This window comes from Thalia democratica, chromosome 7, assembly GCF_965202585.1.
Source record: "Thalia democratica chromosome 7, ktThaDemo2.hap1.1, whole genome shotgun sequence".
NCBI lineage: Eukaryota > Metazoa > Chordata > Thaliacea > Salpida > Salpidae > Thalia > Thalia democratica.
The window spans coordinates 43,223,312-43,248,755 of NC_139171.1; the positions used below are offsets into that span (position 1 = coordinate 43,223,312).

General features: G+C 24.6%; 1 protein-coding gene across 1 annotated transcript in view; it reads left to right on the forward strand.

Moving 5' to 3' along the window:
* LOC145841724 (polycystin-1-like) overlaps nucleotides 1-25,444 on the forward strand; it is a 139,190-nt gene that overhangs the window by 13,746 nt on the left and 100,000 nt on the right. Inside the window, exons 11-27 of the mRNA XM_082949073.1 lie at nucleotides 1,569-1,782; nucleotides 1,951-2,080; nucleotides 2,392-2,482; nucleotides 6,676-6,800; nucleotides 7,375-7,534; nucleotides 8,134-8,267; nucleotides 8,693-8,833; nucleotides 9,016-9,152; nucleotides 9,370-9,532; nucleotides 14,123-14,408; nucleotides 15,017-15,126; nucleotides 19,584-19,706; nucleotides 19,842-19,973; nucleotides 20,360-20,509; nucleotides 21,180-21,362; nucleotides 23,510-23,629; nucleotides 23,874-24,087. Coding sequence (XP_082805199.1) covers nucleotides 1,569-1,782; nucleotides 1,951-2,080; nucleotides 2,392-2,482; nucleotides 6,676-6,800; nucleotides 7,375-7,534; nucleotides 8,134-8,267; nucleotides 8,693-8,833; nucleotides 9,016-9,152; nucleotides 9,370-9,532; nucleotides 14,123-14,408; nucleotides 15,017-15,126; nucleotides 19,584-19,706; nucleotides 19,842-19,973; nucleotides 20,360-20,509; nucleotides 21,180-21,362; nucleotides 23,510-23,629; nucleotides 23,874-24,087 — 2,613 coding nt within the window. The remainder of the gene's footprint in view (nucleotides 1-1,568; nucleotides 1,783-1,950; nucleotides 2,081-2,391; nucleotides 2,483-6,675; nucleotides 6,801-7,374; nucleotides 7,535-8,133; nucleotides 8,268-8,692; nucleotides 8,834-9,015; nucleotides 9,153-9,369; nucleotides 9,533-14,122; nucleotides 14,409-15,016; nucleotides 15,127-19,583; nucleotides 19,707-19,841; nucleotides 19,974-20,359; nucleotides 20,510-21,179; nucleotides 21,363-23,509; nucleotides 23,630-23,873; nucleotides 24,088-25,444) is intronic.

The following is a 25,444-nucleotide window of genomic DNA, read 5'->3' on the forward strand; positions in this document are numbered from 1 at the left end:
TCGAATTAAAGAACACTTGTAAAAATATCCGTAGTTTTAATTAAAGACAAGTAATGAAATTGTTTATACAAACTCTTTTGAAATTAAAACTTTCTGCAATTTTTAAATACTTTAAACTAAAACCCTCTAATATTCGATTAAGTATTGCAAATATTTAAGTTTAAAGTAGGCTGTTCAGCAAGCTACACACTTAAAAATTTGTTAAGGCATAGTAGCTGCTATTTAAAAAAGGACATAACTACTCATTACTTTTTTTTAAACTTTTAGTTTATGGTTTACTAAACACGTTCAAAGGCTAAAACTATTTTAAAACTTAGAAATATTAAAGTAGATAAATATATTTATCGACTAAATTGCATTTGTTTTACTGTCGAAATTAAAAACAATAATTTTATTATAGATTTAAGTTTTATGTAGTATAAAATGTTTGATAATATAATATTTCATATCCTAATACTTCAGTTTTGTTCAGTTATTTTTATTTAAGTTTAAAATCTGCTGTTAGAAATATCGCCTGTTTGTATAGTTTGTCAAGTTAAATAATGAAGTATTTACGACACATGTTTGTAGTATTATTTTAATAATTTTGTTCATAAATGAATATTTAACTATTATTAAGTTTATTATATATTAAGTTTATAGTTTTTAAAAAATTACAAGAAAAGTATCTGGACTTGTTGTTTGGTATTATAGATTTCATATCTGGTTTATTTTATTTAGTATTTAGATTTATTTTTACAGTAATAACCAAGTATTATGCGTTTGGTTGTTAAAGAAATATTTAGAGGTCTCTTCTTTGTAAAAGGGAAACAAACATACTATTTATTTTTTTCAAAAGTTTTTTTTGAAAAATTCATTTTTGCTTTAATAGATTTTCAGTTCTTAAAACAAACTATTTTTTATTTGTTTTTATTCTGTTTAAATGAAATTTTTAGTTTATTTAAGAACTGAAGAGCTCTTTGAGCGAAACTGAGTTTGCCGAATAAACTTTTGAAAAGTAAAAAGTAGTTACTTAGTAGTTTTATTTAGATAAGTTTATTATTTTACTTAGTTCTAAATTTAAGGTATGCTTCATTCAGTACTTGTTTTTATAATTACACTTGACTTTTTCAAGTGCGTTTAGAAAAATTGAATTTTTTTCTTACAATTTTGAATGAAATTTTTAAATGAATTCTTGTATGTATACTAATTTTATAAAGTATCAATAAACATAATTAATAATATTTTTTACAAACAGTGCTTTTAAATTTTCCATTTCAAACCTTTAATTAACTATGTTTGCATGTTTTTTAGTATATGACAGCTAAATAGATAGGTATAAAATTAATTATAGTCAAGTAAAATAGATTTCGATATAAAAACTACAACATATCATATGTTTATAGATTAACTTTATAATCTATTTTTTTAGTTATAGTTTATAAAACAGTTAAATCTAAAATTAAATACTAAAAAAATGAATAGTTTTGAGATTTCTTATTTAAATAAGTTAGAACCTATAACTTTTCATAAGATTTAAAAACTAATATTTAAAAAAAATTAAAAACAAATGCTTCTTTGATTGTCAGGAGTAGATATGTGTGGAAGTGAAAAAGAAACTAGTGAAAATGTTGTTGTTTATTTTCCGAACGATAGAACTTGTTTTAAGGTATTTGAAAATTCCACTGATTGGATGAAAGCTGAAGAAGTTTGCAGTAAGATTCACAGAGGAGGTCATCTTGCAACCCTTGATTCTGCAGAGAGAATTAATTTTGTTAAGTCACAATTGAAATTTAAATCAAAGTAAGATTTTTATACATTTCACTTTATAAAATGAGTTTAAAGTTTATTTAAAGAAAATAAAAACTTTTGTCATTAAAAAATACCTAACATTTTTTTTACTTAAAATTTCAATAGTTATATTTTTATAACGGAAGCAACAGTTTCGTCTGTTAAACACATAAAAAACAGACGTTATTGGACTGGATTTAACGATAAAGAAAAAGAAGGAAACTACATCAGTTCATCCAATTGCTCACCTACTGAGTTTCCATGGGGTAGAGGACAACCAAATGATAAAATTACAACTGAACCTTCTAAAGTAAACAAATTTTACAAACTCTGCATATTTTTTTAAGAAGAAAAGTAATTAATTATTATTGTATAGTAAACAATAAAGTATCTGGTTATATAGTATCAAGTAAAACAGATAAATATTGTATTTTGATTAACAAAAAGTTATAAAAAAACCGAAAGAACGCTATTTTTACTTTTTTTAATTCAAAAAAATGATGCGTGTTTTATAATGTTAGTACAACTTTTAGGACATTCTTCAAATCTATCGAATTACACTAATTAGTTTTTTACTTTGTTTTTGTTTTGCAATATATAGTATTTGAAAATATTTTTAAGGACTGTGTGTATTTGGGAACAAGCTCATTTAAATGGTTCGATTCTGATTGCCTGAATTCTTTTCCTTTTATTTGCGAGTATTCTCCAACTGGTAAGTAGACTTCTTTAAAAGTATGTTTTTCTTTAAAATATTGAAGTAAAAAATGGTTAGATATTTAATAAAAATTTATACGAGAATAGTTTGTTGTTTAACATATAATATTTAGTGATTACAGGTGTATTTTCAAAGTATTTTAGAAGATTTTCTTGATCTAAATAACCTATATTAAAATAATTTCTTTTTCAATTTTTATTTATTAGTTTTTTTTCGGTGCTTAGTTTAAATTAGATATTTAGGACAACTGCAACTTTTTCAAACCAAAATTTTATACCTGCTAAACTAAAAATGATTTTCAATAAAATGTTTTTTTTATTTGATGACATCAACGATAACTTTTTAGGAATTCATAAAATGTTAAGCTTCCTATTTGAATAACTTTAACTTGCTATTTACAAGGTTCATAGGCGTCAGGCTAAATCAGTTTATTCGGAAACATTGGCAAAACGTCAGTTTTTATCAGTTCAAATGCTTCAAAATTTCTCAATGTCAGTTTTGTCAGTTCAAGTTCTTGATTATATCTTAATTTCTTAAAAAATTGAAGGTATTTTTTTTTCTGAGTAGATTATTAAGTTGTGAATATCTTTCTAAATAAGCATTTGATTTTTATAGTTTTTATTTTAATAAATTTTATAAAATGTAAGTAAGTTTTTATCAGTTAGAATGTTTACAAATTTTTAAATACAAGTTTGAGAATATATTTTTTTGAGTAGACCATTAAATTCAATTTCTTTTCTAATCAGCATTTAGTTTTTGTATATATACTTAAAAAATATATAAATTAAAAAAATAAATCTGAGGTTTATTTTGTTTTGAGTAAATATTATTAACTTCGTTACCAGTGATGTACTTTTCAAATGACGCGTTCAAGGATTGTTTGCAAAGAAGTTAGTATATTTATAATTGAAAAGGAATAATCATAAAGCTAGTTTAGCAGTGTTGATGGAGTTAAAGTTATTCAAAACATTAAGAACAAGTGAGATAGCACTCTGAAAATAAAAAACCATTTATGTATGTAGCAGTTACATAACAATGAATGACATAATTTCCAGAAAACTTAAACATTTTTTATATATTGTAGGGGTCATATCTAAAAAATTTAGATATTAACGAAAAAAAATGTAGTAAAAAGTTTTTATTATTAGTAGTCCTTGAGGTTAACACTAATCTAATGTTTCTTAGTTTTATCTGGTTATAAACTACACTGGGCGCCAACCAACAAAAGGTAGAGAAAATGTCAGATAAATTTGGTCTAGATCGAGGAATGCCAATCTGAAACGTCTACATTTTACGTAGAAAACCCAGTATTCTATATTTGATCTAGAGATATGATTTAAACATAAAAAGTCCAGTTTTTGGAGTAAAATTAAAAAATATGCTTGAAGCTAATATATTAAAGTTAAATTTCATATTGTACTCATGTATTTTCTGGTCTAACATCTTCATAGATGAAGTTACTGTTACTATATATCACATTTATCCAGGGTTTCTTAAAGTGGGTATCACTCTCTTTGTTGCGATAAATAGTAAGGGGTGATATAATTTTTAGATAAGGGTGATTATTTTCAACTTTTTAGCAAATTGGGCGATAATCATAATTTGTTTAGTAAACCAATATTTAGTGAATAACAAAATATTTAAACGAGTTTTTTTTTAATTCTCTTGAATAAAAATTTAGAGTAGAATAGGTAGGTTTTTGATGACAACAACTCTTTTTTTGTCAAGGTGTTTATCATGTAATTGCAGTTTATTTAAAATGTATGAAGCATGTTAAATATTTAATTTGTTAAAGCTTATATTATTAAGTTTTACTTTCTGCTTAGTTTGTTATTATGTTCAAGTTTGAAACATAGACTGTTGCCAGAACCAGCAACTAGTTTAGATAGACACTTTGAGTTCACGAACGTATCAGCAAATCAGTATAAAACGAATGATTTTTAGCTTGCAAGCTCAGTCTAAAATTACGTTCAAGCAAACAACACATGTTGCTAATTACAACCAAAGAGATGGTTTCAGAGTGCAGTTCAACATCCACAAACTAGGTTGCCGTATCAAGTCTGATTCAGAATTAAATAACGTATTTGAATACTAACCGTGTTGCATTTTAAAGTTTTATTTATTTGTTAAAGTTTTAATGGTCTTTTTAATAAAAAGTTTAGTATTGCATTTCAACCTAATATTTAAGATTATTTTATAAGAGTGTGTGTAACTTTAAAGTTACTGTGTTTCATTGGTTTAAAGTTATGGAATTTTTATTTTAGGTTTTATTACTGCTAACTTATTAACGGTTTGAAAATATCTTGTGTCTATATTTATTTTAGTATAATCAGTTTTTTATTCTTTATAAGTAAAAATTAACTTTGTTGTCTGTGTTATTATTTATTAAATAATTAGTATTAGCTAGTAGTAAAGTTAGTTTAATATATTAAAATTTGTATACAGTTAAGTTATAAAGTAAATTAACCATCATGAGTGGTAAAACCGCAGAAATATATCAGCCTAAAACCTTTCTGCGCGCTTAAGCAAAGTAAGTAGTAAGTGATTTAAAGATTATTTCGAAAAAGAACTGTCTAGATCAAATAAACTCTATGTGCGACTGGATGCCAATGTTCATGGGTTTTATTTCAACTCTTATTTTAGTCTAGGTTGCCAAAAAAAAAACAGGAATCCCGGAAAAACCTAGAATTAAGAATAAAACCTGGATATTGAGAAATTAAAAAAAGAAACTTGAAAAACCTGAAATTTTAAAGAATTTTTACATGTAAAGTAACGAAAACTTGATAAGATACAAAAAATATATCATAAAAACAAAAACATTTTTGTATCATTTAAAATTTTTTCAAAATAAAACTCATTTAAAGTAGCTTTACAGTATATTTTTAATGTTGTTATAGTATTGAAGAAATTTTTAAAAAACTTTAGTTTAAATGGACCAAAAAACTTGTTTGGAAACCTTGAATAAATTTACGAAAAACTTTTGGCTAATCTGTTTAGTAAAACTTGAACTACAACATAGATATGTATTGATTTTTTGCATTAAATAAATATGTTTTACATGGTAATGTTATATATTTTTTGTTTTTTGAAGTCTAACTTTTAACAAAAGAAAATATATTATCATTTTATACAAAAAAAGTGAGGTTTTTTTTGCAATGTAATATTTTAACTTTTTTTATGATTTTTAATATTTTTAATCAGGAGGTATTAAATTAATTTTATGAAATTTAAAATTTCCTAAAGGTTGTAGATTTTATAATAGACGACTTCTACACTTTAATTTTTTGCTTAAACTTTAAAACATTGCTTAATAGTTTTTGTTAGGAATTAATGTTTGTTTTTGTTTTTTACCACTTTAATTTAATGTAGATGTGTGTAAATTACTGTAATAAACTATTTATCCTTAAATCTTAAAAAGAATATTGGTATAATTATTTATCGTTTGTTCATAAATGGATACTTTGGATGCGTTTTGAGTTATAGTTTTATCCAGTAAATTTCAGTCATATCAGTGTACATATAACTCAATTCGAAAAAGCTAATAATAAATTATTATAGTTTATTTCAATTAAAGTTTACAATAACTTACATCAAAACATTTTGTATACTAAAAAGTAAAAAAAAAATGTTTAATTAACATAAATTAATGTCAAACAACATACAATCCAACCCTTTTTATCATTGATTAGTTTTTCAATAGTGTTTTAACTTTAATTACACTCTAATCCTCTGCTATCACTTTTATGTTCTCTGACCACACATGCAACGCTCTAAAATCGTATTATGAAGTTCTGATAACGCATTGTGCTTGTCAGATAATGCAAACATAAAAAAAAGAATTTTTGTTGATAAAATAAAACTTTAATTTATTAATTTTGAAGAGTGATTACTTTTATCAAATAAAAAATTACAACTTGAATAAGTCAAAAAAAAAACTAATTAAATTAAAAATGTTGTTTATGTAACCAAATTTGAACTTTTATGACTTAATTAGGTGTTTAATGTTACAAAATTAACATAGCTAAACTAGATTGTCGGAACTTGAATTGTCGAATATTGACTGTCAGTTTCAAAATGTGGGTATGTTGAGAATCCAAATTTGTATTGTGGTATAACCGTTAAGGTCAAAAATTATAGCTGATATGTATTCAATAACTTTATAAATTTTTAAACTTTTTTTTTTGACACAGATGAGCTAAATGAACCAAAGCATTATCTATCGGGAAGTGTTGTGTTTCATGATGAAACTGCTTTAGCACATAACTTATCGACTTTGCAATCAACAAATTCATTTGCAGAAAATAAAACTTTAGTAGTAAGTTTACCTTTTCAACAGTTATTAAAATGAATTCATATACTAATGGAACTGCTATATTTTTTCCTACTTTATATCGGAAAAAAAAGAGGCATAAGCTTAATGATAGTAGTTTACTAATAGTCGTAATATTGATTATTGATTGAACTTGTTTATTTTACAATGACAATGCAGTCAAGTAGAAAGTTTGTTTTCCTTTTAGTTTAATTGATATACTTAATAATTTTTAAGCGTTCTGACTACAATATATGATTGTTTCAGTTTCATTTGAAGCTAATTTACTAAGGTATTGTTTTAAAAGAGTCGTAGTGGAAAGTACTAAACTATAAATAATTATGAAATGAGTTTTGTTATATTTTTTGAATAATTTATGTACCGGAAAAAGTTGTTCAAATTTACTAATTAAAAAAAAAAATTAATAAAACTTAAACTTTTTTGAAGTAAGATAAGACTTGTTTTAACAAGTCTAACCCACGAAGGATTTTTTCTTGTAAATTTGGCCAGCCTACAAGAAAAGTTGCCCACTCTTAGTCTATGAGAATAAGTAAAATTATATGAAAATAAACTATTACAGAATTACGTTATGCTATTTCCTGGTTTGTGGATTTTTGAAAATGGCAAACTAAATGGATGGGAAACTGTACTAAGATCTAATTCAAAGTCAAACACTGATGTTGTTAGCATGCAGATATATCGTCCTATCTGCAATAACTCATACAACCTATTGTTACCTGGTTATTTTTCAATTAAACATTGAGTGATAGACTTTTTGTGTAAACTGTATTCTTGTTTAAATTTTTATATAATCTAATTAATAAGTTTAAAGTAGATAATGTAAACAATTTACAAAGTTTTTGTTTTACAAATTTTTCATTAAGGTTTTATATATACAAAACGGTCAGCCTATCAAAATAAGTTGATTTAGTAAAGCAGTTTAGTTTAGCATATATTTGATATGTTTAAACTAGCTAAATTTTACTGTTTAAAGTAGAGCTGATGTTTTATTGACTTGGATTTTGTAAAGTAAGCTATAAAGTATAAATTATTGTTATTTAACAACCCATTTAAAAAATAGTTATTAGATTACAAATTCACTTAAATTTTAAATACTTTACTAGATCCAAGTCTTATTATAGCTTCTTATTTTTAAATTAAATTATATTTTTATAGTCGATTAAAGTATTTGAACAAATTATTTTAAACATAAATTTTTTGAATTAAAGTTTCTATAGATTATTATTTTTAAAATGCTACAAAGTTAGATTTCTTTCTACTACTTGTTTACTACTATTACACTGTTAAACTCAATTTGATTTATATTGATTTTATACAGGTTGTATAAACTATCCTGTCGCTTCTTGTAGCTTAGATACATGTCAACAATCTGGTGAAAAGAGTCCAACAGAAGTTTGTCCTGATTATCAGTATCAATGCTTTCTTGCAAAAACTAAATCTTCTTTTTGTAGGGTTCGTTTTAAATAAGCTTCTAAATAGCAAAAAAGATATGTTTAAAATAAACGAAATGTTGCTATAGTTTTTCATGTTAGAAAAAAGATTTTACTTCATAGAAGGTAAATAAATAAATTTATTTCCTCAAATTTATTCAGCAAACAAAATTTTGCTCAAAGAGCTCGTCAGTTCATTATATAAAGGATTCTAGAAAAAAAATTGGAAAATAAATTTATGTACGAAATATTTTTAAAATGTATTTAAATTTAATTACGTTCTTAAGAATTGTTTATAAATACTCTTTTACTATTAAATCCTTAAAAATTTGTTGATATTATTATTCAAGTAAAAAAAAAGATAAATCGTTTTGGCCACCATAAAAATGTTTTTAGTTGCAGTAGTTAATTACTTTTTTGTTAGAATTAATGATAACTTTTTTTTAGAATGCGACACAACCATGCAATCCTGTTTTTGAAGGGGTCGTTGACTTTTCTTCACCAAATTCGTCAAGCAAGCTTTCTCAGTATCGATTAGTTTCAAATCAATCTTTGGCTATTACAGAAAGCGGTGTGCGCCTTTATCAGGTAAAACAAACAAAATTACAAATTTTATTGTTTGTCTATATAAATGAACTAATACTTCATGAAGAGTACTAATTAGTTTGCGTTAAATTAGCTTTTGAAATTTTGGGCATATTGGTAAATTTCACAATACTAAATTTAAGTTATTTATATTAATGGTTTATAAGTACGATATTAATGAACAGAGCATCTTTACGGGAGATAAAGATGTTGAGATAGAACGTAATGACGTTCTTGCAGTTGCTTTTCAGTCACACGTAACTCTTAAACCTTCTGATTCTGATAGTTTACCATTAGTTTGCGAGGCATCAAACTCAAGCCAGTAAGTTTTCAACAATTATAATAGGTATTAGACTTTAGAGTATAGAAAGTAACAAGATTGCTTATTTTATAAAGAAAAAAAATTGAAAAGTAATTATATTTATTAACATTACTTTTTAAACTTTTTAACTGTCTATATATACGTTGTAAAGCGTAAAACTGTTTATTTATTTTATACTTTTTTTGATGAATTAGCTTATAATTAAAGATTAATCTAGATGGAAACAACACGCAGTTTTGGTACAAGTTGATGAATTTGATTATATTGATTTGTCTAAAGCAGCATCAGTTGAATGGATAAAGAACATAAGATGTGACATCAGAGTACACTATTCATCACCCAGTGAAACTAAATTTGATGTTTTAAAATTAATAAACCATGTTAGTTCTTTAAATAAACCTTTATTCTTCGGTAAAAGTTTAACAGTTTTTTTCAGAATACAAATATTTTAACTAAAATTTAGTGGAAATTTCAATAAGTGCAAAGTTAATTTCAAATATGACAAAATATGTTTTAATTGCTAAAAGTAATATTGTGTAGTTTTTACTTTATAGATCACAATAAAAGTCCTCGACTTAATAGCCAGAATGCAATACATATACAACATCATATTTACTGTAGCTATGTATTAGATTGACAAAAGTATTGTATGTATATCCTTAACATAAACACTCAGGACTATTATTCAATTTATTAAGATCATCTAGAAAAATTTAACACTTAAATATAGTGTAAGCTTTTTACTCTCCAAACTAAAGTTTACGTTTAAAAACCAATGTTCAAATAGAGCATTTGAATATTATCATATAAAATAGACAGTTTTATCAATTTTTTTATTTATATAAAAAATAAGCTTATTAGTTTTAGTTCAAATTTTTAAATTGTATTAACAAACAATTTTTCATTTGTTGTCAACTGATGATCTACTTTGATTTAGTTCAAATGAGTGAAACATTGTTTTGTTAATAAAATTAAAAAAATTGAATTGATCAATCTCCTTAGCATTAAGTCGAGAACTTTTATTGTGGTCTATAAAGTAAAAACTACACAGTATTACTTTAAGATAAAAAAAAAAACTAAATATTTAAAAATAAATACAGCAATTATATTCAACAACTTACATTAATTATTTAGTTTTAAGTATTGCGTATGTAACTTTATCTCTAAAATCAGGTTGCCACAAAGTCAGGAAAGTCAGGAAAAACAAAAAAAAGTACAAAAGTCAGAAAAAAAAGGGGGTTTTTGAAAAAAAAGTTAGGAAAAGCCAGGAAATTAGATTTAGTTATGTTTTTTAAGAAAGTTTATCATCACTAAAACTTCATTTGCTAATGTTGTTTTCTAAAAATTATAGCTTTTGCAGTTTATCTTTTTTCATGGTCTAATTGAATTTTTAAAATAAATTGAAAACTTTTTTGATCTCACGTAAGTGTTTACTATGTGATAGAGAGTGAGTTTATTTTTTGTTATAAGGTACTTAATTGAAGTTAGTTGTACGGAAAACTAATACTACATATATAGGGTTTTCAAACTTAGACTAGTCATTGTTGTTTTTTTTCAGATCAGTTTTTAATATTTTGGTTAATTTGTTATACCTATAAAATATTTTAAGTTATTTCAACGTCTAAACCAACATGTTTCAAGAATTCTTGGCTTTCTAAAAATGAGTTTCTGAATGGCTCAATAAAGATGATGATAAAAATAATTTTAAATGCATATAGTGTTCATTAGGTAGAACTATAAAAACGGCAACCTTTGAGTTTTCAGCTAAATTTTTTTTACATTTGCCAAATACCACAAAACCACCCTGTGCAAGATTTTAGATGATTTGAAGAAACTTTAACCTTGGTAGTTTTCTAAAGATTTTCTTCTATTTTAGCTGGAAGTTTTTTTACATTTGGCAATTACATATCACAAAAAAACATTGTGCACAATTTAAGACAATTTAAAAAAGTTTTATGGTGGTAATTCTTGATTTTTTGAACAAGGCAACTAGAATTTTAAGAAAACTTACAAAAAGTGATAAAAATAACTTTACAATAACTTCTGGAAAATTACATAGAAAAGTCGGGAATTTTTTTTCAGCTCTATTTGTGGCAACCCTGGAAAATTTAATTATATTACGCAAAAAAAAGAAACAGTTTATTTTTCAACAACAGATGAAAATCACAAATACTATTTTTTCTACAAATTATAACTGTATGTTAACAATATTTGTAGTATTCGTAACACATAGTTATCTTTAGTCTGTAAACTAACTGTTTTCATATTTAGTTAACTTAACAAAATGATTTCAGTCCATTTGAAATTGCCTTTATATTTCTAAATATAGTTCAACCAGTAAAGAAATCTAGAAGTACTTTGTAAAAGCTAGCTAAGAAGTTAATATTTTTACTTACGTTAAAATTACTATAACTCTAATTAAGGTATTGCTTTTTTAGGTTTTTGAATATTTAACTTCTTTAAAAAAAGCACTCTTACAGGGTTCCCCCTTTCCTATAATTCCCTAGAAATTTTTAAAATTCTAAAAAAATCCCTAGAAAAATTTAAAAAATATGTGAAAATCCCTGAAAATTATGTATTTGCTTGGTGATTGAAATTTTTATGATAATATCACCAATACCGTTTTTTTATTTATATAAATTTTATTTGTATTTTAGAGTTATATGCACTTCTTTTCAGAGTGCAAAACATAGAGTGCATTTAAAAAAAATTCTTGTTGCTGTAGCAACAATAATATTTTAGCATCATTTTTTTGTATCATTATATGAGTTGAAAAGTACATTTTTGCATGAAAATTGTTAAGTGACGTAACATGCTTATTACCTCAGAAAAAATTGACACATTTTAATTAAATCTTACTGCCCAATTACATAAAACTTAGATAGACATTACTGTCCAATTTATTATAAAGCTTTAAAAGTAGTTTATCAACTCTTATATCAACTATACTATTCTTCAGAAATAAAAAGCTGAAATTTGCTATTTAAAATAACTTAGGCCTTTAAAAACTGTTCAAAATGCATCTTATATCTTAACTATTATATTGATCTACTAGAATACTGCTTCCGCACGTAGTTTAGTACTGTCTATAGCTTAAAGTATTTATTATATGGTAGTAGCTATATAAAATAGACATAAAATCTGTGAAACATCCAACTCTATTGTTTAATATTGTAAACTTATTAACATTGATGATAAAAGTGTTGAAATATTAACATATAAATTGATATTAAAATTAAGTTAAAGAAGAGTATGAACAGTAGAAGTTCTCGAACACTATCATTAAGCAATTTTTTTTGATAATTTCCTTATAATTTGGCTATATTTTATGGATTTCCCTATAAATTGTTTTGAAATTTTAGTTAGAACCCTGCTCTTACCTTAGTTAGATTGTGGAAGTAAACTGAAATAACCTTTTTAGTATTAGTTGCAGTATGTTATTATTTTCAAGTGTTTTTTAATATGACAAGTATACTGTCACATCAATCAGTAGTTTATTGCACTACAATGTTTCTCTCTGTAGAAATTGTCAGTTATAATACTTCTGAAAAATAAAATCAACATAAAGGAATTTATTAAAGCTCAACTTAAATCTGTGAGCTATTTTTGGTGGGATATATGAAATATCAATAAAATATTACTAAGGAATTTCATCAAATAACTGAATACTAATTAAAAAAGTCTTTATGAAAAATAAAAAATGTTATTATTTTAAAATTATGTGTTTTAAAACTACTGTAAAATCTGATACACTGTAAAAGTTTACTGTAATTTAGAACAAAATCAAATTAAAGTTATGAAAACTATTGTTGTATAAACAAAAACTACTATGAATATGGATAGAAAATTTACCTCACAGCTAAATTTTAGGCTTGTGAACAAAATTTGATAAACAGTAAAAATTTAATAAAAATAAAAAATCTAAAGAAAGTATATGGTCTGAAATTTTTAAAGTATTTAAAAGATAACTAATTAATAATATGAACTACTATCGTTTTAAAAGTTATTACTGACATAGTAACGTTATGGACTATATTTAAAGTGTTTCAAAGTGAAAAACTAAGATATTGAAGATTTTTTAAAAATAAATTAATAAAAATACTTCTAAATTAAGATTTTGAAAACGTAGCTGAACAAACACACTAATGATAAGTATATTTATTGAACTTAATAGTTTTAATAGTCTAATTTAACAGAGTTACATCTTCTTGATTAATTTGTGTCCAAATAATATTTGAAAAAAAAAATTAAAGTCTTAAAAACTTATAATATAGTCCATTACGTTTCTATACCTACACTAACTTTTAAAGAATATTATTTTAAATAACTGATTAGTTGTATTTTAGATGTTTAAATTCTATACTTTAGAAATTTTAAACCTCAAATATCCTTTAGAACTTTTAATATAACTTAAATTTCACTGTTTATTAAACTTTGTTCACAAGCAAACAACTTAGCTCTAAGATAAAGTTTTTAGCCATATTCATAGTAGTTTTTGCTTGTTAAATAATAGTTTTCACAAATCAAATTTTTATTTAGTGTCAGTTTAGAGTAAGTTCCATTACAATATCAGTTATTATAGTCGTTAATTGTTCATAACTTAAACAAAGTAAAGCTTTAAAGCTTTATATAGCTTTATATAGCGTTTTCTTAAATTAGTACTCAGTTCTTTGTTTTTTTGTTTATGTTTTATATAACTAAAAAAGTATAGCTCGTAAACTTAAGTTAAGCATTAATACAAAAATTTAGTAGGCTCCTTTATGTTTATTTTATTTTTCAAAAGTAGTATAAACGATGATTTTGGTAGAAGAAACATTTTATTGTAACAAACTTTTTTTGATTAAACTTATATTTTATTTTTTGTAAAATCTTAAATTGAGAACTGTAATTGTTTTTTTTTCAATATACAATAACAAGTATGTTAATGATTTACAAATGTATATATCTAAATTCTACAAACTATTTCATAGACGGTCAAAGGTTCGTATGAAGTTTTAGGCTCTGCTGCCAATCAACTAGGTCATGGTGCATTTCACAACTGCAAAATCCAAGTAAATAACCAGCTTAGAGAGCTTTTACTTATTCAACCAAAGGCAGTTGAAGATGCTGACGGAAATTTAGTAGTATATTTGCTTCGAGATGAAGATGTCACATTAGTTTTCAAAGCTGTTGGTGGAGATGAAAAAGAAATTATTGAATGGACTTACGAAGGAGAAGATTCAGAAAGTAGTTTAGAACTAAGAAACAGAAATCTAGGTTAGTTTTAAGTACTTTTTGTTTGAATCAAAAATTTATTGACTTAGTAGTAAAACATATTTATGTTTATAAAAACTAAAGTCGTATAGAAAAATAAAAGAAAAAAGCGTATACTTAAAAAAACATTAAAGAAATAACTGTTTGAATTTTGTTAATAACCTTTAGGTGTATGCAGTTGTCAACTGTACTTAAAAACAAAATTGTTGAATTCTTCTTGAAGTTTGTATTAAGTCAATAAAGTGTAAACTTAAGGTTTATCTTTTAATTTTTGTTTTCTTGATCTACAGCCCATAAGCTAATTAATTAATAAATCTTTTGTGCGGAAGAATGCTTCTTACAAACATTCAATTCTTACAATAATTTTTAGTAGGCTATTTTTGCTATATAAACCATATTATCGTTTTTAAATTTTGTACCTCCTGTGAGTATTCTATATAGAAATTTCTAAAAGAACGAATATAGGCAATAAATAATTTTTTTTATCTAATTTGTAACCCTTGTAAGGACTGAACTTTAATTCAAAATGTTTTAAGTTAGTTAAAAAAAACAATTTTTATGTTTGTTCTATTTGAGCTATCTTAAAATAAATAGCTATTGTATGTTTTAAGGTGAATCAAAACCATCATCGACTTTATGTGAAACAACAAGTTCAATAAATTGTTCTAGAACTAGTATGAAATCAGTTTCATACAAAACTGTTGGAAACAAGACTGTGAAAGTAAGAAATAATGATAGTCAAAAAAATACTAAATATCTACTGCTTGACTTATCTGTAAACTTAAAGTGATTGTATTTCTTTCATAATTTGTTTACTTAGGTTGGTATTTAAAAGTTTTACAAAGCTTTAGTTAGTTTTATGTCACTCAGGTTAGTTTAAAACTATCGAAATGTTTGTATAAATTAGCCTACTTAAAATATTTTATCAAAACTTAAGCTAGTGTTTTTAATGCTTGATGGCATTTAAACAATAACCTCTTAATAATAATGTTTTATTTTTTGACAAAAATATGTTCCTTTATGTTTTTCTAATTCCTTAACAGAATTGAGGGTCTATTGTTTGTTAAATTTTGAAGTGTTCAGTATTTTTTTTGTTATTTTTAAATAATTTACTTTATAGAAAAAACAAAATAATCTATATTTTAATCTAGACTACATAATTCATCTGAAAACTACATGCAGTAAATTAGCTTAATTTTATTCTACTATACTTAATGGCTCAGTATCTGCAAGACCCCTTCGCTTAGGAGACGCTTATTTTTTAATCTTAAGCTCTTCTTCGGCGACTTAATCATTTATACGAGGTATAGTGGAGAATATGTTTAGATAACAACTTAAATGATAATTAGAATTAAAACCACTGGATATGACTTACAACAACAAATTTTAATAAAAAGTATTCAGTAAAATGTTAGTTAAAAAGACGTATTAAATTGCATAAAAAGTTAATGATGCTAAAAAATAACTTGATAATTTTATACTTTTATTTGAAATTTAAAGCAACAAAGTATTTAATACAGTCTATTCGCTTAACTGAAGTTGCAACTGAAGTATACAATCCAATTCAAAGTAGAAGGATATTGATACAATGTCATCAACAAGAGTTCATCTCTAAACTGCCGTTATTAACTCTAAAAACCGTATTTGTATCAAAGTTTGGTCGTTATGCAATCGTCATAAAAACAACAATCAATAAGTAACTCTTATCTATAAATCAGGGACAATTCGCGATTTCCGGCACATTTTCCCTTATCGATTTACCTTTTTTTTTGGCGTTCTTGGCCAGGCCTTTAGTCATGAGTATACAGGAAAAAAATATCATATATAATGATTCGCTTAATTCCTACTTACGTAGCTCTTTTCTCAACTTTTCTCTTGCAGCTGAAACAGATCCGCCTGCAACTCGTCACACTTTCCTAGCCAATGCTGGTAAATTCACAAATGTCACTAAATTGCTAAAAAGTACTAAATTAAAAATTCTAAATTACTCTCGAAAGAAAAATATCTCAAAATGAAAACAAAAAGAGAAAAACTTTTATTAAATATGTATAGGCATTTTATTAAACATCATATATTTCTTGCAATTACTATTGAAAAAAATTAACTACTAATAAAATAATCAAAAAAAAAAGTTAGTTACCAGAAGCAATAAATTGAAATAAAATAAAATTATAGTCATTTTTTTTTTAAATTAAGTACTTCTAAATATACATAAACGCTTAAAAGAGAAAAAAAAAATTACGCCGAATGAACGCTTAGAATTCATCTGAGCTAGATGCTATCGATCTCCCTACACGATGCGACCCTTGGAACATAAGCTTTCACGTTCCTTTGTCCTGAAATATTCTGAAAAATCATACTTTTTTCTGACTGTAACCAGATTCACTTATTTTCGATGAAAAATCTCGAGACTTGTTATAATTGAAGCTTTACTTATAGCTTCTAAAATCCTTTTTTGTAAGCTGTGGGCTTGAATTGGAATTGTAATACCTTCTGTAACTATTTGATCTCCTGTTTCGCTGCTGCTGGTTGCTTAATTTGTTGCAGCTATAGTTCATGTAACTATTTCGTAGAGGTAGTTGCTGCAATTTGAAACTTTTGTTATAGTTGTGTCTCTTATCCGCAGCATACCGTGAACCCCGAACTGGTTTATTGTTTGGACCTGTAACATTAGCAGCCTCTGGTAAGTTTTTACTACCCATCACTACATCATACTCAACTACTTCCCCTTTTGCAATTGATTTCATAAACTTCCTAGGGTTATTTTTGATTATGGCACTATAATGGATAAAAATGTCACTGTTTAAGTCTCCATTATGGATGGAACCATAGCATTTGCGAATATGAAACCATTTGACTTGACCAGTCAATCTAAAGGCTATAGGTTTTCTGGGAACAAAACCTTTCTTCCTTAGAGGCTTTTGACTGCTTTTTAGTGGATTTAATTGTCACGTTGGTTGGAACTAAGTGGCTTTACAGACAATGAGAAGCTTCAACCATCTTTGTAAGACGTTTTATGACCCCGTCCTCAATTCCTCTTACTGTGTGTAGGACGGGAGCTCGATTTTTTTGGTGGGATTGTTGCCCTAATGGAGACATAGGACAAGTTGCGACTGCAGCACAACAGTCTGCACTATATCCGAAGTTAGCATGTTTGTCACAAAGAGTGTTTCGGTCGTAATTTGCGTGCTGGTTATACCCGAAAGGCCCTTGGCTACGATTGTGTTCATAGTTGTGGAAATTTTCCCATCTCAGTGGGATGTTCTCATGCCATTTTTGTTTGTTAGGGTACCTCTTATTGTGCTTGACACGCTGAGGTTTGTATAATTTTTTTTAAGCATTTTCAAAGACCATCTGTTGTTCGATATCGCATATTAACTCCGTACGCCTAAGAAACTCGTCGTAATTGAGCCCAAAACATTCCTTAATCTTGCTTTTTAAACTATTGGTAAAATGTTTGTGCATAAAATATTTAACCATATCTTCCTCTTTTGCCTTTGCCCATTGTTTAGCTGACGAAATCCAATCCTGGAATTTTATTGGCTCTGGTCATGATGGGCTTGCAGCTAAGATACGAGACAATTTACTACCTTTGCCTTGTAAAAACTTAATAAGACTGCTGTAGGTTCTGTCTTCGTTATGTGTTTCCAAAAAGTCTATAATATCAGAACGGGGCCATATTCTCTGGAGAATTTCAAACTTCTCACTGTCGGTGGTTATCTCGTAGGCCGTACATCGGTCTGCAAAAAAAAAAATGTAATTCCACTGCTGAGTCATGTACAGCATCAATTTTTTGGAAGAGCTTACATTCTTCAAGAGCTTTATTTTTAAAACTCTTGTGTATCGTTGTTTTGCCTAAAGCGTGCGGAGGTCTGATTGCTTAAAGCGAGGCCGCTATTATTTATGGTCTTATTTGTATTTAATCTCCTATAAATTGATTTTAAGTCGTTTTTTAACTTATTTTTTCTCTAAAATCTTAGCTTGCTCTATTAAGTGAGCTAAATCCTTAATATCTAAATCAACTTTATCTAAAGTATCAATTTCTTTACTTTCCCTAGTCTGCGCGCTTTCTTCTGTGTCATAAGTGCTGTTTATGGTCGCTTGAATAACTCTGGAAGATTGTGGGTTTGATATCACGTTGGAGTCGCCATTAAAGTCAGCAGACATTGATGGCTCAGTATCTGCAAGACCCGTTAACTCAAGTTCGCTTAGGAGACGTTTATTTTTAAATCTTAAGCTCTTCTTCGGCAACTTAATTATTTTTACTAAGTATAGAGGAGAGTATGTTTAGATAACAACTTAAAAAATAATTTTAAATAATAATTTTCAATGATAATTAGAATTAAAAATCACTGGTTAAAACTTACAACAACAAAACTTTCAAACAGTATAAATAAAAAATGTTAGTTAAAAAGACGTATTAAAATAAGTAAAATTGCATAAAAAGTTAATGATGCTAAAAATATAACTTAATAATTTAGTACTTTCTTTTGAAATTTAAAGCAACAAAGTATTTAATACAGTCTATTCGCTTAACTAAAGTTCCAACTGAAGTATACAATCCAATTCAAAGTAGAAGGATATTGATACAATGTCATCAACAAGAGTTCATCTCTAAACTGCTGTTATTAACGCTAAAAACCGTGTTTGTATCAAAAATCGGTCGTTATGCAATCGCCATGATAACATTTTAAAACTAAAAATTAGCAGTGTTTCTTGATAATTTGTTTATAAATAAGTGTAACTCTTATTTATAAATCAAGGTCAATTCGCAATTTCAGGCACAAATTAAGTAAATATTAAAAATTCTATTAAAAAAGTTGTGGTGTTACATAAAGCTAGCAAAAGTGTTTACTAATGCTGTATATATACAATCATATTTTTGAGTAGATATTTTTTAATTACAAACTTTTAAAATTTAATTAAAGTTAGGTTTTATAACTGCTCTTAAATTTTAGTAAAATTGTGTTATTATTCACTTGTTTAATATTGAGTAAAATTTAGGCCGTAGAAGCTTAATTAGACACTAATAGTGATAAAACTGCAAAGTTTCTTTTTAAGATTGTAAATTAACTAAGGTTGACTTGTACAGGGTTGTCTCAAAGTCTGAAAAAGAAGATTTTGTTATGTTATTATATTAAGTGTTAGTATTTTAATAAAAAAAAAGTTTGATTTTAGGCAATCGGTAAAATCAAGTCGAAATCTGTGAGCAAGCTTATTAAAATGGTTGTTGTAGAAAGTATTAGTGGTGAAAAAATTATGCCTGATAATTTGAGAAGAATTGTGAAAGGCGTTCAGCAAGTAATAATTTTTTAAATAATTTTTTATGACTCTCAAGTTTTGTAAAAACTATTTTGTGTGGGGAATTAAAAAAAAAAATATTTCTTTCTAAATTTAGTTACAGTGTCGATATAACTAACACATTATTTTTCTTAGATATTCACATCATACTATGAAAAGGGAACTAATGTCACGACGCAATGGTATATTGATGATCTTATACAGTATAAAGTTACAAAAAGTGATTACAATGTAGTTTTTCGTAAAATTGGAGACTACACACTAACTGTGAGTTCAGTTTTTATGAAAATTTTGAAAGAACGTTTTAATGTATTAAAATAGTCAGTAACAAGGAGTAATTTAGAATTGATATAAGTAAACTAAAGTTTAACTAGTTCATTGAAAACCTACTAAGTATTTTAAAAAGCAAACTAAAAACTAAATTTATAATACAAAATAGGTACCTAGCATATTTCTTTTATGAACTTTATTTAAGAGGTTTGTTTAATTTAGTACTTTTTGACTGGATTTTGTTATTTTTTGTTTTGGTTTTTTGATTTACACAGTTAAATCACAGACAGTTATTGTACTGTATATAAGAGAAAAAAACTTACAAAAAAATTTCTATAACAAGCGAAAAACATTACTTTCGTATATAATTAGACAATTTTTAGATGCTTCTTTCTAACGGAGCTAGTAATACTACGGTTTCTAGTGACGTTGTTGTTGAAAATCTAGTTCCCACAAGGATTAAAACATTTACAACCGACAAAGGAAATGAATCTGTGTTTGTTATACATACTGAATTAAACGTAAACTCAGAAGTTTGTTTTATTTATATCTGTTTGGTAGTATTCGAGTACTTTCAAACTAGCCGTTTTCCTTAATTTTTTAGACTAATTAATAACTTAAGTTTTTAATGTTCTCTAAGCAAGTAAAATACTAAAAAGCTATAAAAAAGTAACTGTTGTAGTTAAAGTCGTTGTTTTTTAATTGTTGAAAGTTTTTTTTGTATTATGTAACTGTATTAGAATTCTAGTTTTCTTAATTTCAGAATTAATTTAATTTTTTACTATCATTAATCAACAATATATACACTTGTTTTTACCTCATACCTATAAATTTTTATAATTTATAAGTTTATCATTAGAAAACTGTTAGTAGCTACAGTTCTGTAAACTTTAGTTAGTTTTTAGATTAAAGGTTAAAATTAAACAAAAACAAAACTGGTAAACAATACTATTTAATTTTATCAAAAGCGTATAATTGTTTTAAAACCAACCAACCAAGTAGTTGAAACCCATTTAAAGTGATTAACTATTGTAAACCCATAAACATGTCTTACAGTCTTTAATTAAAAGCAAATTTGTACAAAAGAAGTTTTCAAAACAAAAAAACAAAAGCTTTAGCATACTTTCTTGCTCTAATTATAAGTTTGAAAAAATGATTACGGGATCTTTAAAATTTTTGTTTTAATATTATACTTATTTTTAGTTTGAGTTCGATAGAAACCCAGACTCAATCGCCCAGCTATGTGTAAAACCACCGAATGAAGATGAAACGTGTCAAAACTGGAGTTATAATTATACCTTTGCTACTTCACCAAAACAGTCTAAACTTATACAAAGTGTAAATGCAAACTATATTCTAGATATAGAAGGAGAGTGGGTATTAAAGGTTTGTCATTTAATAGTTGCGTCTTAAGCTAGGAAAAATATTTTTCCGTAGTTGTATTTTGTAAAACTTTTTACAAAATACTTTTACCAGTATATCTTTTAAGAACTTGTTGTTCTTTGATTATCAATCAATCTTAAGTAAAATAAAAAAAAACCCTTATCGTAAACAGGTGTTGTAAACTAAATCATGCATTCCAAAGTTTACATGTACTTGTTTTAATTGTTTAAGATCAAGGTTGTACTTCTTTTTTTTTAATAATTTCTGCATTTAAGTAAAATTTATACTTTTATACAAGCTTTAACACTGTTGTAGAATTCATAAAAGAATACAAAAAGGTAAACTGTACAAATAAGTTTGTGTTTTTCAAATTGAAAAACTGCTATTAACTTAAGTTACCTTTTTTATATAACGTAGTGAATTATTTTCTGCTGCTTTCCCTTGAAAAATAATTTTGGAAGTTTTATTAGGTTTTGTTTATGTTTATAATTATACAATATAACAAAAAAAATTTAACTCAGAAAAAAATTCGTTCTAGTTTTTAATTAAAAATACGTTTTTTGTTAACCGCTTGATGTATTAATATTTTGTGCTAGTTCATAAAAAATAAAGTTAGTTAACTTTGGAGGTAATAATTATGAGTCTATCTACAACTATTGATCTGATTTATTTTTAAATTTGTAATCAATTTTAAAGTTTAAAAGATAATAAAGAATTACGATTTTTAGATATTTTGATATCTTTCCCAAATTTCATATAGAAGCCAAAACTAAAAATTTTACCTGAGGTTTTTAAACAATGAAAGTTTCCTATAAAAATAGTTTTATTTAACTTTTTAAACTTTAATATTTTAAACAAATAATTAGTTATTGAATGTTTAATGTTTATTTCAAAATAATTTGTATTGTAATATCATAGTTTTACTTTATTTTAGTAAAGCTTAGTTGTTTGATAATTTCTTTTGTTAAGTTTCTATTGGTTTTTTGAAAAATTTAATTAATTCAAATAAACCTAAAAAGCCTATATTTGTATCGGTTTACTATAATTTCGAACCTGCGATAATTTCTAATCCGATCATTTCTACCCCGATCATATCTAACCCAATTATTTCTAACCCGATCACTTCTAACCCGATCACTTTTAACTCGATCATTTCTAACCTGATCATATCTAACCGATCGTTTTAAACCCGAACTAACCTGATCATTTCCAACCCGATCACTTCTAACTGATCACTTTTAACTCGATCATTTCTAACCTGATCATATCTAATCCGATCGTTTTAAACCCGAACTAACATGATCATTTCTAACCCGATCACTTCTAACTGATCATATATAACCCGATCATATCTAACCCGATCATTTTTAACCTGATATTTTCTAACGTGATCAGTAATTTTTTTATTTTTTCGATTTATTTTAATATGTGTTTTTTTTGAAATCAAACTAATCTTTAATTTTTTTTTATTAGGTGTTGAAATTTAGTGAAACATTAAACGAACTTGAACTTTTTTGCTTTATTTAGTTAAAATCATAGCTTTTAGATATAATAACTTAAACATATTTGTTTATTAATTCAAAAAGTCCGTGGGTTATCAAATCTCGTCTAGTTACTACTTATAATTTTTTTTATTTAAGTTTATATAGTATCAAAATGTTTTAACAACGACATAAAATAGTACTTAAGTTGATGTGTTTATTTTTTACAATTATATTTACTTTATAAAGAAGAGTTTTTACGATATTTTGCTTGTAATTGTACTTACTTTAACTATAAGTAATTTTTAAATTTTTTTTTTTAAAGTTCTTTGTATTTGTTGTTGTTTTGTTTATGCTTATAATGTTTTAAGTTGAATTGATCGAGTTAGAAATGACCGGGTTAGAAATGATCGGGTTAGAAGTGATTGAGTTAGAAGTGATCGGGTTAGAAATGATCGGGTTAGAAATGATCGGGTTAGAAATGATCGCGGGTTAGAAATGATCGGCTCCCAGTTTTAGCTTACGCTAAGTAGACTTCTTTGCATATTACGATAAATAATGATTTTTTCTTAATCTAAAAAAAAGTAAAAAAAACTGTTATACTTAAAAAATTTTAATGTAAGCAAATACTAACTTAATTTAATTACACTAAAAATAAAATATCTACAGGTAAAATCTAAAAGCGATTACAGTAGTGACCAATCATCATTGATATTCGACATTAGGCAGAAAATTAGTTTGTTGAACATCACTGTTCCTTCAAAAATAGGTGTAAATTTGCCTAATGATGTTAGTGAAAATTAAGTGTACTTATTTTGCATACCAACTTATAACAGTGAGAAAAATCTATATGTATATTTTAAACTAAAGAATCAAGTATTCTAAACTATTATAATGAAAACTGTAAACATAACTCAGACTTATTCTAAATATTTATGCGCAAAAGTTTAAATGTGTAATAAATGTTAAATATTTCTAAGAATTTTAATTAGTTTTTAAAAACTTGAAGTAAACAGTAACTATTGTTATTTAGTTTGCGGTGAATTTAAATATATCTAGTCGTGGGGTTACATACAAAGCCGAATGGAGAAACGAAAATGGCGAAGTTGAAACGAACGACTACACAACATCAGTTTTCACCAAAACTTTTATTAAAAGCGGATATTACACACTAAACTTGACCGCTGAAAATTATGTCAGCTCTTTCTCAAAATTGATAACTTTTCATGTTTATCAGCAACTAAAAGGTAATATGCAACAAATTAAAAAATAATAAGTTTTTATTTAATTACATTATACCATTAACAATTTGTTTGTATTAAATAATAACTTCCTTTCAAAAATATCATATAACAAAAGCATTTGAAACGCATATATTTATATTTTTTGATAAAATCGCAGTCACAAAAATGAATCGGAATACTTTTTAAAATTCACTTTTTTTATTTTTTATTTTATTTTTTTGAACTTTATTTAAATTTAAATTTAAATTTAATTTAATTTTAAGTTTAATTTAAGTTTAATATAATTTAATTTTAATTTTAATTTTAATTTAATTTTAATTTTAGTTTTAATTTGATTTTAATTTAATTTTAGTTTAATTCTAATTTAATTTTAATTTAATTTTAATTTTAATTAAATTTTAATTTAATTTTGATTTTAATTTAATTTTAATTTTAATTTAATTATAATTTTAGTTTTAATTTGATTTTAATTTAATTTTAATTTAATTTTAGTTTAATTCTAATTTAATTTTAATTCAATTTTAATTCAATTTTAATTTTAATTAAATTTTAATTTGTTTTTTTTTTTTAAATTTTAATTTAATTTTAATTTAATTTTAATTTTAATTTTAATTTAATTTTAATTTAATTTTAATTTAATTTTAATTTTAATTTAATTTTAATTTAATTTTAATTTAATTTTAATTTAATTTAATTTTAATATAATTTTAATTTAATTTTAATTTAATTTTAATTTTATTTTAATTTTAATTTAATTTTAATTTAATTTTAATTTAATTTTAATTTAATTTTAATTTAATTTTAATTTAATTTTAATTTAATTTTAATTTAATTTTAATTTAATTTAATTTTAATTTAATTTTAATTTAATTTTAATTTTAATTTTAATTTAATTTTAATTTAATTTAATTTTAATTTTAATTTAATTTTAATTTAATTTTAATTTAATTTAATTTTAATTTAATTTTAATTTAATTTTAATTTAATTTTAATTTAATTTTAATTTAATTTTAATTTAATTTTAATTTAATTTTAATTTAATTTTAATTTAATTTTAATTTAATTTTAATTTAATTTTAATTTAATTTTAATTTAATTTTAATTTAATTTTAATTTAATTTTAATTTTAATTTAATTTTAATTTAATTTTAATTTAATTTTAATTTAATTTTAATTTAATTTTAATTTAATTTTAATTTAATTTTAATTTAATTTTAATTTAATTTTAATTTAATTTTAATTTAATTTTAATTTAATTTTAATTTAATTTTAATTTAATTTTAATTTAATTTTAATTTAATTTTATTTTAATTTGATATTAATTTTAATTTTAATTTAATTTAATTTTAATTTATTTTTA